This window comes from Bombina bombina, chromosome 5 (assembly GCF_027579735.1).
Source record: "Bombina bombina isolate aBomBom1 chromosome 5, aBomBom1.pri, whole genome shotgun sequence".
Classification (NCBI taxonomy): domain Eukaryota; kingdom Metazoa; phylum Chordata; class Amphibia; order Anura; family Bombinatoridae; genus Bombina; species Bombina bombina.
This window is the reverse complement of record NC_069503.1, coordinates 454,607,352-454,623,233: the sequence shown is the minus strand read 5'-3', so window position 1 is coordinate 454,623,233 and position 15,882 is coordinate 454,607,352. Positions and strand designations below refer to the sequence as shown.

Here is a 15,882-nt window from a genome sequence, read left to right as displayed (position 1 = left end):
GGCGGTGTCTGGAGCGGCAGATTAGGGGTTAATAAGTATAATGTAGGTGGCGACGATGTCGGGGGCGGCAGATTAGGGGTTAATAAGTGTAAGATTAGGGGTGTTTAGACTCGGGGTTCATGCTAGGGTGTTAGGTGTAAGCATACATTTTATTTCCCCATAGGAATCAATGGGGCTGCTTTTTTGCAGGTGTTAGACTTTTTCTCAGCTGGCTCTCCCCATTGATTCATATGGGGAAATCGTGCACGAGCACGTACGACCAGCTCACCGCTGACTTAAGCAGCGCTGGTATTGGAGTGTGGTAATGAGCAAAATTTTGCTCAACGCTCACTTCTTGCCTTTTAACACCGGGTTTGTAAAAACCTGCAATACCAGTGCTGCAGGTATGTGAGCAGTGAGAGAAAACTGCTTGTTAGCACCGCACAGCTCATAACGCAAAACTCTTAATCTAGCCGATTATTTTTTACATACTTAAAGGGATATGAAATACAGATTTTCTTCTTCGTCCATGATTCAGATAGAACATGCAATTTTAAGCAACTTTCTAATTTACTCCTATTATCAATCTGTCGGCTAGATTACAAGTTGTGCGTTAGGGTAAAAAAGCAGCGTTAAGAGGTCCTAACGCTGCTTTTTTATGCCCGCTGGTATTACGAGTCTTGAAGGTTTAGGGTCACCGCACACTTCTTTGGCCTTACCGCAAAACGACTTACGTAAACTTCGTAAAGTCTTTTTTCTATGGGACTTCCATAGCACTGGTATTACGAGTCTGTCCTGGGAGGCCAAAAAGTGAGCGGTACACCCTACCCTGTCAAGAGTCATAACACATTAAAAAGTCAGTAGTGAGTTTTATGGTACCAGGCCATAGCATAAAACATAACTAAAGTGCTAAAAAGTACACTAAACACCCATAAACTACCTATTAACCCCTAAACCGAGGCCCTCCCACATCTCAAACACTATAATACAAATTTTAACCCCTAATCTGCCGCTCCGGACACCGCCGCCACCTACATTATATTTATGAACCCCTAATCTGCTGCCCCCAACATCGCCGACACCTACATTATATTTTTAACCCCTAATCTGCCGCCTCCAATGTCACCGCAACCTACCTACATTTATTAACCCCTAATCTGCCGCCCCCAACGTTGTCGCCACTATATTAAAGTTATTAACCCCTAAACCTAACCCTAACACCCCCTAACTTAAATATGATTACAATAAATATAAATAAATATTACTATCATTAACTAAATTATTCCTATTTAAAACTAAATACTTACCTATAAAATTAACCCTAAGCTAGCTACAATATAACTAATAGTTACATTGTATCTAGCTTAGGGTTTATTTTTATTTTACAGGCAAGTTTGTATTTATTTTAACTAGGTACAATAGAATGCATTCTATTGGCTGTTCTAATCAGCCAATAGAATGCGAGCTTAATCCTATTGGCTAATTGGATCAGCCAATAGGATTGAAGTTCAATCCTATTGGTTGATTGTATCAGCCAATAGGATTTTTTTCTACCTTAATTCCGATTGTCTGATAGAATTCTCTCAGCCAATCAGAATCTAAGGGACGCCATCTTGGATGACGTCACTTAAAAGTACCTTCATTCAGCTTTAGTCGTCGGATGATGAGGATGCTCTGCGTCGGATGTCTTAAAGATGGACCTGCTCCGTGCCGGATGGATGAAGATAGAAGATGCCGTCTGGATGAAGTCTTCTGCCCATCTGGAGGACCATTTCGCCCGGCTTGGATGAAGAATTCTCCCAGCTTCGTTAAGGACTTTGGCCCGGCTTGGATGAAGATGTCTCCCGGTAAGTCGATCTTCAGGGGGATAAGTGTTAGGTATTTTTAAGGGTGTATTGTGTGGGTTTTATTTTTAGGTTAGGGACTTTGGGCCTGCAAAAGAGCTAACTGCCCTTTTAAGGGCAATGCCCATCCAATTGCCCTTTTTTAGGGAAATGGGGAGCTTAGTTTTTTTTTAGATAGTATTTTATTTGGGGGGTTGGTTGTGTGGGTGGTATGTTTTACTGTTGGGGGGTTGTTTGTATTTTTTTTTACAGGTAAAAGAGCTGATTACTTTGGGGCAATGCCCCGCAAAAGGCCCTTTTAAGGGCTATTGGTAGTTTAGTTTAGGCTAGGGTTTTTATTTTATTTTGGGGGGGCTTTTTTATTTTAATAGGGCTATTAGATTAGGTGTAATTAGTTTAAATATTTGTAATTTGTTTATTATTTTCTGTAATTTAGTGGGGGGGGTTTGTACTTTAGCTAATTTAATTTAGCTAATTGTATTTAATTTAGTTAATTTATTTAATTATAGTGTAGTGTTAGGTGTTAGTGTGACTTAGGTTAGGTTTTATTTTACAGGTACTTATACTTATACTTTGTATTTATTTTAGCTAGGTAGTTATTAAATAGTTAATAACTATTTAATAACTATTCTACCTAGTTAAAATAAATACAAACTTGCCTGTAAAATAAAAATAAACCCTAAGCTAGCTACAATGTAACTATTATTTATATTGCAGCTAGCTTAGGGTTTATTTTATAGGTAAGTATTTAGTTCTAAATAGGAATTATTTAGTTAATGCTAGTAATATTTATTTAGATTTATTGTAATTATATTTAAGTTAGGGGGTGTTAGGGTTAGACTTAGGTTTAGAGTTTAATAACTTTAATATAGTGGTGGCGACGTTGGGGGCGGCAGATTAGGGGTTAATAAATGTGGGTAGGTTGTGGCGACATTGGGGTGGAAGATTAGGGGTTAATAAATAGTATATAGGTGTCGGCGATGTTGGGGGCAGCAGATTAGGGTTTAATACATATAATGTAGGTGGTGGCGGTGTCGGGCGGCAGATTAGGTTAATAAGTGTAAGATTAGGGGTGTTTAGACTCGGGGTTCATGTTAGGGTGTTAGGTGTAGACATAACTTTTGTTTCCCCATAGGAATCAATGGGGCTGCATTAAGGAGTTTTACGCTGCTTTTTTGCAGGTGTTAGACTTTTTCTCAGATGGCTCTCCCCGTTGAATCCTATGGGAAATCGTGCACAAGCACGTAAAACCAGCTCACCGCTGACTTAAGCAGCGCTGGTATTGGAGTGCGGTAATAAGCAAAATTTTGCTCAACGCTCACTTCAAGGGTTTGTAAAAACTTGTAATACCAGCGCTTTACGTAAGTGAGCGGTGAGACAAAACTGCTCGTTAGCACCGCATAACCTCTAACGCAAAACTCGTAATCTGGGCCTGTATTTGTTCCCTTGGTATCTTTACTTGAAAAAGGCAGGAATTTAAGCTTAGGAGTAGGCTAAATATAGCCACCAATAAGCAAGTGCTACCAAGGGTGCAAAAAAATGGGCTGGCTCCTAAGCTTACATTCCTGCATTTTCAATTAAAGATACCAAGTGAACGAAGAAAAATTGCATGCTCTATTTGAATCCTAAAATAAAAATTATGGGTTTCAAATCCCTGTAATAATAGTTGTAATTCTTTTTTTCAATACTCTTGCTAACACCCTATGACCTCTACATTTTCCTTTAAATAAATATCTTTATTTGTGTGACGTTTCGGGGACCATATCCCCTTCCTCAGAGGAAGGGGATACGGTCCCCGAAACGTCACACAAATAAAGATATTTATTTAAAGGACCCGTGAGTGCAGCCATCTGTTCATTGCTATTATTCACCCCTTGCATGCACCCTGGCAGATTGAATTTGGAAGTATATATATATATATATATATATATATATATATATATATATATATATATATATATATATATATATATATATATATATATATATAAAATAGTAAACTGTAAGTGTTGAAAACTGGTAGGGTTTCTATTTATACAAATGCATGCATTATCACAAAAAAAAAATAATTCAAAACATTCAGCTTTAAAGTGTATAAACAAAACAGAACCTTACGGTAGCTAATTCATCAAACTTCCCAAAGAGTTCATTTAACAGCTTTACCAGTTCTTGAGCAGTGCACTGGGATGCCAAACTAGTAAACCCAACAATGTCCGCAAACAAAATGCTGAAATAAAAAAGAAAATAAAATTGTTTAATTAGAATAACATCAAAAAATATAGATATTTATTTATTTATTTTAAACATAATACATATGGACTTAAGTGTATAGGTGATAAAGCAAGGTATGGTTTAATATACTTACAAAAAAAACACATATAAAGTCATAAATCTCAAAAATATATTATCATGCATATAAAAACAGCAATTACACGTGTTAATAATAATAATTATTATTATATAACAAATTTATGCTTATTTTCATGATGGTGAGTCCACAAGCCATGACATATGGGACCAAACTCCGCTCCACCAAGAGGCAAGCAAAAACTACTCATCACCCAGTGCTTTAATCCCTCTCAAATCCGGATTTCCCTAATGTCTAATGTACAGCCAGGCAAAAGCAAAAAAAAAAAAACCCCACAGAAATGCAGGAAGAACAAGCAAGGTAATTGAGTTGCATGCTAGAACCGTTAATGGCTATTTAAAAAAAATATATATATATATTGACTCTCATTACTATGAAATAAATTAATTTATCAGGTAAGCATTTCATTTTTTTCATAAGGTGGTAAGAGTCCATGATCCCTGACATATTGGATCTAATACCCAAGGTGTGGAGACCCTATAACATAAAAGGGTGAGACAGAAAAATATATATTGGTATGCTCATCATTGACCAGACACCTGCCTGGAGAAGCGCCCTGCTAAATACAGTCTTTGAAGAGGCAAAAACATAAAAATGATAAAATTTCATTAAAAAGTATGAAGAAAAGACCAATAAACGCCTTTGCAAATTTGTTCAATTGAAGCCTCATTTTGAAAGCCCAATAATTAGATACAGACCAGTGTTCCTTCTAAGGCCAGTTTTGTGAGTGGTCTAGCAGTGAAACAGTTAATAAGAAAACCATACCTTGCAGTCTGCATTGTGTAGTGTTTGCTAATTGCTCTAATTAACTGTTTCAATGTTGGGCTGTACTCAAAACTGGAGTCCTAACCTAAACCTCTCTGGTGCAAAACTAAGAGTTAAATTTTCACGCCATCAAATTTAACATTTTGAGATCTGGATGCAAGAATGAAACCTGAGACAGAAAATGCTTCCGTAGTGGAAGATTCCGGGGCTGAGAGCTGGACAATTGAATTAGGTCTCAATACTAGGTTCTGCAAGGCCAAGCTGGTGCAATGAGTATTACTAGAACTCTCTTCTGCTTGATTTAAGAGAAGACTCAAGGAAGCAGAACAAACGAGGGAAACAAGTACATCAGGCAAAAGAACCAAGGAACCACTAGTGCATCTATGAGAATTGACTGAGGATCTATTGACCTGGAACAGTAACTGGAAGCTTGTGATATAAACAAGAGGACATCATGTCATCTGGCATACTCCAACATGCTATTATCTGCTCAAAACTTCCTGGCTAAGAAACAATTACCGCAAAAGAAAGGTCTGATGACTGAGGAAATCCGCTTCCTAATTGTTGACTCCAGGATTGTGAATGACTGAAACTATAGAATGAGTGTGTTCCACCCAAGAAAGAATGCGATCAACCTCATTCATCTACAGAGAACTCTTGACCCCCCTGATGCCACGACAGTGTCAAATTGAAACTTGAGATAGGTCTCTTACTTGAGGAGGGGTCATTTTTGAATAGCTCTGAAAATCACTCAGCATTCTAAAACATTCATTGGTAACCTCTCCTCCAGAGGAGATCAAACCCAAGATCGACATAGAAAATAAGCTCCTTGAATCAGAGACTTGTGAGATATCCACCAGGAAAGAGATTGTCTGGGTTTGTAATCTGACAAATTGGCTGAGATAAGTCTGTATAATTTCCATTCCCCTGCTTGAACATACAGAGTTGAAGAGGACGCAAGTGAAACCTTACAAAGTAGATGGCATCTGAAGACACCACCATCAAACCTAGAAGTTCCATGCACTGAGCAACTGATGTATGAGATGTTATTTAAAGTTCTGCACAGGATCTCTGCAACTTTGCACTGCAAATATCTGTCAGAGAAAGACACATAGACCCTGAATCTATGACAAACACCAGGAAAAGTAACTCTGGTGTTTGGAATCAGATAACTCTTTGGAAGACAGAAAAAAAGACTGAAAAAAAGATTGGAATAGTATTTTAGGCCTTGTTCTGCCTGTGGAACTGGAACAATCACTCCCATGCATTCCATATCATGTACACATTGAAAAAATCCCCTATGTTAAAAGGATTCTTGGGAACACGTGAAAGAAGGAACCTTCCTTTAGGTGTCCTGATTCAAAAACCTATTCTGTTACCCTCTGATAATATACTTCTGAACCAGTCCTGCATAAACAGGCTAAATATGCCCTCTACCAGAGAAATATCTGGATTGGGGGCCTCCCCTTTGTGTGGTTTTAGGGGAAGTGGACAATATATTTGTCTGCTTAGACTTGTTCCACGCATTTTCCTGGCTTTCAGGAGGACTTCAAAGAATCTGATTTTTGAGTAGACCATGGTGAGGACTTTTGATTTCTGTACTGATGAAAGGAACAAAAATGTCCTGAGGAACATTTGTCCTGATGTAAGAAAGTTCCCTTATCATATGTTATGGTAAAAATAATGGCATCCAATCCTGGTTTAAACATAATCTTTTGAAAAAATTGAACCTGTAGCAGTCTACTATTCAACACCATACCTACTTCAACAATAAGACTCTCCTTGCAAGCACCGTTAAACCATTATTCTTTGCATTAAAACAAATAATATCCACAATTGTTTTGCAAATAAAGGAATTTGCTACTTTGATTAGCCTCAAACGATCTTGAATTTCTTCTAAAGAAATCCAATCGGGTACCATTTTCTTTCCTTTCTATGATAGGCCTCCATTTTCCTGTCCATAGGATATTTAAAGGAGGTGCTGTCTTCTTAAAGGAATAGTAGTTCTCTCCACCAGTGTAGAAATGGCTCCATCCACTTTGGGAATCGACTCACAAACCTCAGTCCTGGCACTGGAAACATCTTTTTGAACTTTGGAAAAGGAAAAAAAAAATGTAATATCAGGCTTTATCCATTCCTTGAAAATCCCCTCCAAAATGGCATCTGGTACTGGATAGACTGCTGCAGGCTTAGTAGCAGGCTTAAACAATAAATCCAGTTGTTTTGACTGATTAACTTTTAGAGGAAGGTGACTCCTGGACACCCAGAGTCAACAAAACCCCTCACAAAAGGGGCTGTAAATGTTCCAACTTAAATAGAAAAGAGGAAGTTTCTGAATCCTGTTCCAAAGACAAATCCTGATCCTCAGATACAATTTCTCCCTCTGAAGAAGAATTTGAGTCAGAAGTATCTGACACACTAGTAAACTGTAATATTCCTTCTTTTTAATGTTAATACCTAACATAGATAACATTAGCAAGTCTGCTTTAGTTGCAGGCTCAGCCCATGGTTATGGGAATGTCTTGGAGAACAACAGATGATTATTTTTTTGTTTAGTTTTTTTGGATTTGTTATTTTTTTTAATAATTGTCATGGTACAGACAATCATAACTTATGATATTTCTTAATACATAGTACAGGTTACAGGTTATGTAGATTATAGCTCCAATCCTATTGATCACCTGTAAATTGCATTTATCCATACAAAAATGACAGGAGAGTGTGCGCAGTGCATATATACCAAACTCCTAACAAATCCTAAAAAACCCTCTTAATTTAGCAATAAAAGAAATGCAAACAAATATATGTATGTAAGAGTGCTCAAACGCTAAAGGTATAAACTAAGAAATAGTTCACATACAATAATAACATGTGATACATACAGAATTCAAATGATAAGTATTATAGAAAAACACTAATAGCAACCAATTGTATATAAAATGACAATTTATTGATAGTTAAAACACAAGGTACTAAAAATTGGACGACTCCGATATTGTTATATTTAAAACAAACAGCCTAAAAGAGAAAAAATAGGGAATATTGCCACCACTTAAGTCTCAAAAAACACACGTTATCCACCTGCAGATGGAAAAAACGCCAACTACCATTATTAGAAATTTGGCAACAGTGTCTCAAATACAACCGCAGGATTTCCACAGCAGTGTATAGTTCGAGATAAGGATAGGTATCCTTAAGCGTATACTTGCACAGTACCTGGCTACTGTTAAGTTACATATCAATGTTTCTATTTTGCTGTAGCTGGGCTAATAACAAGCTGGCTCTCGGAGGAGAAAACACTAAGTTGACCCTGACTTGGGTGAACGTATCGTAAATATAACAAAGTATTGTAATAAGTTAAGGCAACTAATACTCCAGTTGGGATAGAAACGTGATTATGCTAGGGACCCCGAACTCTCACACATCCAACCAAACACGCTCGCAGTTTAAATTAAATTCTAATAACTCATTCACTCCATTATTCACACTGCTGCAGAGTTAAAAAAGGGGAGATACAATCTCCAGCGGCCCGTTTTTAATATTTCTAATAAATGTTAAGTTTAACCGAAATAAAAAAAAAAACCTAATCCTAACTCTAACGTAACCCTAACCCTAAATCTAACCCTAACCCAAAAGTATCCCTAAGCCTAACACCCCCTAACTTAAATATATTAAAAATAAATCTATATAAACCTTACAATTATTAACTAAATAATTCCTTTTTTAAAACTAAGTACAAATTTACCTGTAAAAAAAACCCTAAGCTAGCTACAAAATAACTAATAGTTATATTGTAGCTATCTTAGGTTTTATTTTTATTTCACAGGTAAGTTTGTATTTATTTTAACTAGGTAGACTAGTTAGTAACTATTTACTAGCTACCTAGTTCAAATAAATACAAGTGTATCTGTAAAATAAAACCTAACCTGCCTTACACTAAAAATTAACATTATAATAAAATAAAATAAATTAAATTATTAAAATACAATTTTCTAACTTACAAAAAATAAACACTAAATTACAAAAAATAAAAAACAAAATTATCAAAAATAAAAACAAATTACTTCTAATCTAATAGCCCTATCAAAATAAAAAAGACCCCCCAAAATAAAAGCCTACACTAAACTGTCAATGGCCCTTAAAAGGGCCTTTTGCGGGGCATTGCCCCAAAGAAATCAGCTCTTTTACCTGTAAAAATAAATACAAACACTCCCCAACAGTAAAACCTACCACCCACTCAACCAAACAAGCTAAACATTGCCCAGAAAAGGGCATTTGGATGGGCATTGCCCTTAAAAGGGCATTTAGCTCTTTTAAAAAACCCTAACCTAAAAAAAAAACCCACCCAAAAAACCCTTAAAAAAAACCTAACACTAACCCCGACGATCCCCTTACAGTAATCGAAGTCCGAACAAACATCCTCATCCAGCCGGCGAAGTCCTCATCCAGACGGCAAGAAATCTTCATCCAGATGGCATCTTCTATATTCATCCTTCTATCTTGTTCCAATCAGCCAATAGAATGAGAGCTTAATCCTATTGGCTGATTGGATCAGCCAATAGGATGAAATTTCAATCCTATTGGCTGATTGCAATAGCCAATAGGATTTTTCCCCTTTAATTCCTATTGGCTGATAGAAATCTTTCAGCCATTAGGAATGTAAGGGATGCCATCTTGGATGATGTCACTTAAAGGGAACCTTCATTTTCCAGCGACGACCGTAAGAAGAGGATGCTCCGTGCCGGATGTTTTGAAGATGGACCCGCTCCGCACCGGATGGATGAAGATAGAAGATGCAGTCTGGATGAAGACTTCTTGCCGTATGGATGAGGACTTCGCTGGCTGGATGAAGATTGAACAGGCCTCCTGGATAAAGACTTCTTGCTATCTGGATGATGACTTCGCCGGCTGGATGAGGATTGATGTCCGGACTTTGATAACTGTAAGTGGACCGTCAGGGGTTAGTGTTAGTTTTTTTTTTTTAAGGTTTTTTTGGGTGGGTTTTTTTTAGGTTAGGGTTTTGGGCAATGTAAAAGAGCTAAATGCCCATCCAAATGCCCTTTTCAGGGCAATGTTTAGCTTAGGTTTATTTAGATAGGTTTTTATTTGGGGGGGTTTGGTTGGTTGGGTGGTGGGTTTTACTGTTAGGGGGTGTTTGTATTTTTTTTTAAAGGTAAAAGAGCTGATTTCTTTGGGGCAATGCCCCACAAAAGGCCCTTTTAAGGGCCATTGGCAGTTTAGTGTAGGCTAGGGTTTTTTTTATTTTGGGTTTTTTTGTTTTATTTTGATAGGGCTATTAGATTAGGAGTAAGTTGTTTTTATTTTTGATAATTTCGTTTTTTTATCTTTTTGTAATTTAGTGTTTATTTTTTTTGTAAGTTAGAAAATTGTATATTAATAATTTAATTTATTTTATTTTATTGTAATATTAATTTTTAGTGTAAGGCAGGTTAGGTTTTATTTTACAGGTAACTTTGTATTTATTTTAACTAGGTAGCTAGTAAATAGTTAATAACTATTTACTAACTAGTCTACCTAGTTAAAATAAATACAAACTTACCTGTGAAATAAAATTAAAACCTAAGATAGCTACAATATAACTATTAGTTATTTTGTAGCTAGCTTAGGTTTTTGTTTACAGGTAAGTTTGTATTTAATTTAAGTATATTTAAGTTAGGGGGTGTTAGGGTTAGACTTGGGCTTAGTGTTACGTTAGGGTTAGGTTTAGGGGTTAATAACTTTAGTATAGTGGCGGCGACATTGCGGACGGCAGATTAGGGGTTAATAAGTGTAATGTAGGTGGCAGTGATGTTAGGGGCAGCAGATTAGGGGTTAAAAAGTGTAATGTAGGTGACGGCGATATTGGGAGCGGCAGATTTGGGGTTAATAACTGTAATGTAGGTGGCGGCAATGTTAGGGGCAGCAGATTATGGGTTAAATACTGTATGTAGGTGACAGCAATATCGGGGGACGCAGATTAGGGGTTAATAACTGTAATGTAGGTGGCGGCAATGTAGGGGCAGTAGATAAGGGGTTAATAACTGTATGTAGGTGGCAGAGATGTTAGGGGCAGCAGATTAGGGGTGTTTAGTTGTGGGGTTTATGTTAGGGTGTTAGATTTTAACTTTAGTTTCTTTTTCCCCATAGACATAAATGGGGCTGCGTTACGGAGCTTTTGTTTCCGTGATTGCAGGTGTTAGGCTTTTTTTTGGTGGCTCTCCCCATTGATGTCTATGGGGAAATCATGCATGAGCACGTCAAAGCAGTGCTTGATTTTGGTGTGGTATGGAGCTCAATGCAACCATATCGCCCGCACAAGCCTACTTTTTTAAAACCTGTAATAGCAGCGCTATAGGGAGGTGAAATAACACTGAAAATGTTGCAGTCGTTAATTTCCTTAAAGCGCTCAAAACTCGTAATCTAGCTGAGAGTTAATGAGCTAAATTTGGCCTAAGGCAATGACTCCCCTGGGGGGAAAGCCGTGATTGGAGGAAGCCGGATTAGTCATTGATGACGTGTGAAGAGAGGATCTCCGGGTGGAGGAAGCTGCTCTGGCTGTGAAAAGAACAAAGGTAAGTTTTTAATCAAAATGACTGCTTTCTAAACTTTGATGAATGAAAGTGCCCCTGTTTTTAATAGTATTTTTAAAAAACGGGCTTTCATTCATCAAAGTTTACCTTCACTTTAAAGTGGTTTAGCACTGATTTAACTTAGTTACTATTGTAAAGAATGATTCTCCTATACTGATTGATGACACAAAACTAATAATCCACCTTTTACAAACATGTGATTGCTGAGTATCTTAAGGGGGAAGGTGAAGTAAACAAAAGCTTGCATAAATTTCCTAAAAGTATTAACCCAAACCTCCCTGGGAGAAAGTAAAACAAACACATATTTAGATGTATTTTACAGCAAAAGGTAGCAAAATATATAATGAATGTATATTACAATAATGTTTCACTTGCAATAATGAAACATTGTCACCTAGATATGAGTCTTGCGTTAGAGGTTGTGCGGTGCTAACGAGCAGTTTATGCTCACCGCTCACTTACAGACAGCGCTGGTATTACAGGTTTTTACAACCCAGACAAGAAGTGAGCGTTGAGCAAAATTTTGCTCATTACCGCACTCTAATACCAGCGCTGCTTACGTTAGCGGTGAGCTGGTGTAACATGCTCGTGCACGATTTCCCCTTAGGAATCAACAAGGAGAGCTGGCTGAAAACAAGTCTAACACCTGCCAAAAAGCAGCATAAAGCTCCTTAACGCAGCCCCATTGATTCCTATTGGGAAATACATTTTATGTCTACACCTAACACCCTAACATGAACCCCCGAGTCTAGACACCCCTAATGTTACACTTATTAACCCCTAATCTGCTGCCCCAGACATCGCCGACACCTAGATTATATTATTAACCCCTAATCTGCCGCTCCGGACACCGCTGCCACCTACATTATACTTATGAACCCCTATTCTGCTGCCCCCAACATCGCCGACACCTACATTATATTTATTAACCCCTAATTTGCCGCCCCCAATGTCGCCGCCACCTACCTACATTTATTAACCCCTAATATGCTGCCCCCAATGTCGCCGCCACTATAATAAACATATTAACACCTAAACCGCCGCACTCCCGCCTCGCAAACATTAGTTAAATATTATAAACCCCTAATCTGCCGGCTCTAACATCGACGCCACCTACCTACATTTATTAACCCCTAATCTGCCGCCCCCAACGTCGCCGCCACTATATTAAAGTTATTAACCCCTAAACCTAAGTCTAACCATAAACCTAACACCCCCTAACTTAAATATAATTAAAAGAAATCTTAATAAAATTACTATAATTAACTAAATTATTTATATTTAAAACTAAATATTTACCTATAAAATAAACCCTAAACTGGCTACAATATAACTAATAGTTACATTGTTTCTATCTTAGGGTTTATTTTTATTTTACAGGCAAGTTTGTATTTATTTTAACTAGGTAGAATAGTTACTAAATAGTTAATAACTATTTACTTACTACCTAGCTAAAATAAATACAAATTTACCTGTAAAATAAAACCTAACCTACGTTACAATTACACCTAACACTACACTATAATTAAATTAATTCCCTAAAGTAAATACATTTAAATAAAATTATCTAAAGTACAAAAACAAACAAACACTAAATTACAGAAAATGATAAACAAATTACAAGCTTTTTAAACTAATTACACCTAATCTAATCCCCCTAACAAAATAAGAAAGCCCTACCGTACACTAAATTACAAATAGCCCTTAAAAGGGCCTTTTGCGGGGCATTGCTCCAAAGTAATCATCTCTCTTACCTGTAAAAAAAATTACAAATCCCCCCCAACATTAAAACCCACCACCCACACAACCAACCCTACTCTAAAACCCACCCAATACCCCCTTACAAAAAACCTAACACTAACCCCTTGAAGATCAACTTACCGGGAGAAGCCTTCAACCAACCTGGCCAAAGTCCTCAACGAAGCCGGGAGAAGTCTTCATCCAAGCTGGGCGAAGTGGTCCTCCAGACAGGCAGAAGTTTTCATCCAGATGGCTTCTTCTATCTTCATCCATCCGGCGCGGAGCGGGTCCTTCTTCAAGACATCCGACGTGGAGCATCCTCTTCAATTGACGGCTAACACAGAATGAAGGTACCTTTAAGTGACGTCATCCAAGATGGCGTCCCTTCAATTCCTATTGGCTGATAGAAATTAAGGAATTAAGGTAGAAAAAATCCTATTGGCTGATCCAATCTGCCAATAGGATTGAGCTTGCATTCTATTGGCTGATTAGGTTAGGTTTAATTTTACAGGTAACTTTGTATTTATTTTAGCTAGGTAGTTATTAAATAGTTAATAACTATTTAATAACTATTGTACCTAGTTAAAATAAATACAAACTTGCCTGTAAAATAAAAATAAACCCTAAGCTAGCTACAATGTAACTATTAGTTAATGATAGGAATTTTATTTAGATTTATATAAATTACATTTAAGTTAGGGGGGGTTAGGGTTAGACTTAGATTTAGGGGTTAATAACTTTAGTATAGTGGCGGCGACATTGGGGGCGGCAGATTAGGGCTTAATAAATGTAGGTAGGTGTCGGCGATGTTAGGGACGGCAGATTAGGGGTTAATAATATTTAACTAATGTTTGCGAGGCGGGAGTGCGGCGGTTTAGGGGTTAATATATTTATTATAGAGGCAGCGATGTCCGGTTCGGCAGATAGGGGTTAAAAATGTAATTTTAGTGTTTGCTATGCGGGAGGGCCTCAGTTTAGGGGTTAATAGGTAGTTTATGGGTGTTAGTGTACTTTTTAGCACTTTAGTTAAGAGTTTTATGCTATGGCGTTGTAGTGCAAAACTTTTATCTACTGAATTTAAAATGCGGTACCAGTGTTGACAGGAGAGGGTCTACCGCTCACTTTTTGGCAGACTCGTAATACCGGCGCTATGCAAGTCCCATTGAAAAAAAGAGAATACGCAATTGACATAAGTGGATTTGTGGTATTTCCAAGTCTGGCAGTGAGCCTGTACCTTCAAGACTCGTAATACCACCGGGCGTTAAAAAGTTTTTAAAAAGCAGCGTTGGGACCGGTCAACACTGCTTTTTAAGCCTAATGCACAACTCGTAATCTAGCCGTGTATTTGTTGTTGAAATGTCAAGTTTAATGGTCCTTCAACACAGAGAAACTGAATGCAGCAAGCCTCTCAGAGGCCAGAGCCAATATATATATGCCCACCCTGTGACAGAAGAGGTGCACGCCCACAGATCAGTGAAAATGTTGTCTTCTTGGCAAGTCGCATAAGTTTAGGCATTGCTCTAAAAGAACTGAAATGTATAGCTTCTGCTTTCCATCCTGGTAGCTAATCCAAATCACTAGGTACAGCTGTCAAAAAGCCGGTAACATCCCTGATCTATTAAAGTGCACTGCTTCTATCACATGATGCATCAATGTGTGCGTACAAGATGGCAGTGCCCAGCATAAAGATGCAGACCTTTACCAACTGGTTTCTGTGATGGGTAAAAATAAAAACAGCTTTAAAGAGGGCTGCAGGTACAGGAGGAAAAACAATATTATGGAGAGAAGTAACCATGCTGCTATGGTAGTGTCCAGCTGTGTAACGTCTTGTTAAAACTCTCTCTATATTAACACATTTATCTCCATAATTTTCAAAATCAGGAATAAGTCACTTAACCTGGTGAATATGTTTATCTTATCTCCTTTTAATTGTGACCAAGTATTGACAGCTATAAATAAGTTTGCGAGTGTAGGACAAGAATAAACTTCCCAAATGAAACAGCAGAATCATACAAAATAATATATTTCAATATTGTTTTGTTTTTCACAAATTAAATCCTTTCACGAGGAATTACATTTAATTCAATGTAACTTTATAAACAATGTAGTAGAAATTTGTAAAAGAGGTACATTTTCAGTTTCACTTATATACTATAATTGCCATAAAAATAAGATCAATTGTTTATAGATTTAAAAAAAATATATATATATTATTATTAATTTCATTTAGCTAACAAAAGGTCCTAAAGTTCCTTAAATATAGCCACCAATAAGCAAGCACTATCCAGGGTGCTGAACCTAAAATGGGTAGACTCCAAAGCTATACATTCCTGCTTTTCAAATAAAGATAACAAGAGAACGAATAAAAATTGATAATAGGAGTGAATTAGAAAGTTGCCTTAAAGGGACACTGAACCCATTTTTTTTCTTTTGTGATTCAGATAGAGCATGCAATTTTAAGCAACTTTCTAACTTACTCCTTACTAACTTTCTAACTTACTAACTTACTCCTACTTACTCCTATTATCAATTTTTATTCATTCTCTTTTTGAAAAAGAAGGCATATAAGCTTTTTTTGGTTCAGACTCTGCACAGC

The 15,882-nt window shown here is 37.1% G+C and overlaps 1 protein-coding gene across 1 annotated transcript in view; it reads right to left on the bottom strand.

Moving 5' to 3' along the window:
- ADCY1 (adenylate cyclase 1) overlaps positions 1-15,882 on the bottom strand; it is a 720,437-nt gene that overhangs the window by 391,158 nt on the left and 313,397 nt on the right. Inside the window, exon 4 of the mRNA XM_053715756.1 lies at positions 3,939-4,050. Coding sequence (XP_053571731.1) covers positions 3,939-4,050 — 112 coding nt within the window. The remainder of the gene's footprint in view (positions 1-3,938; positions 4,051-15,882) is intronic.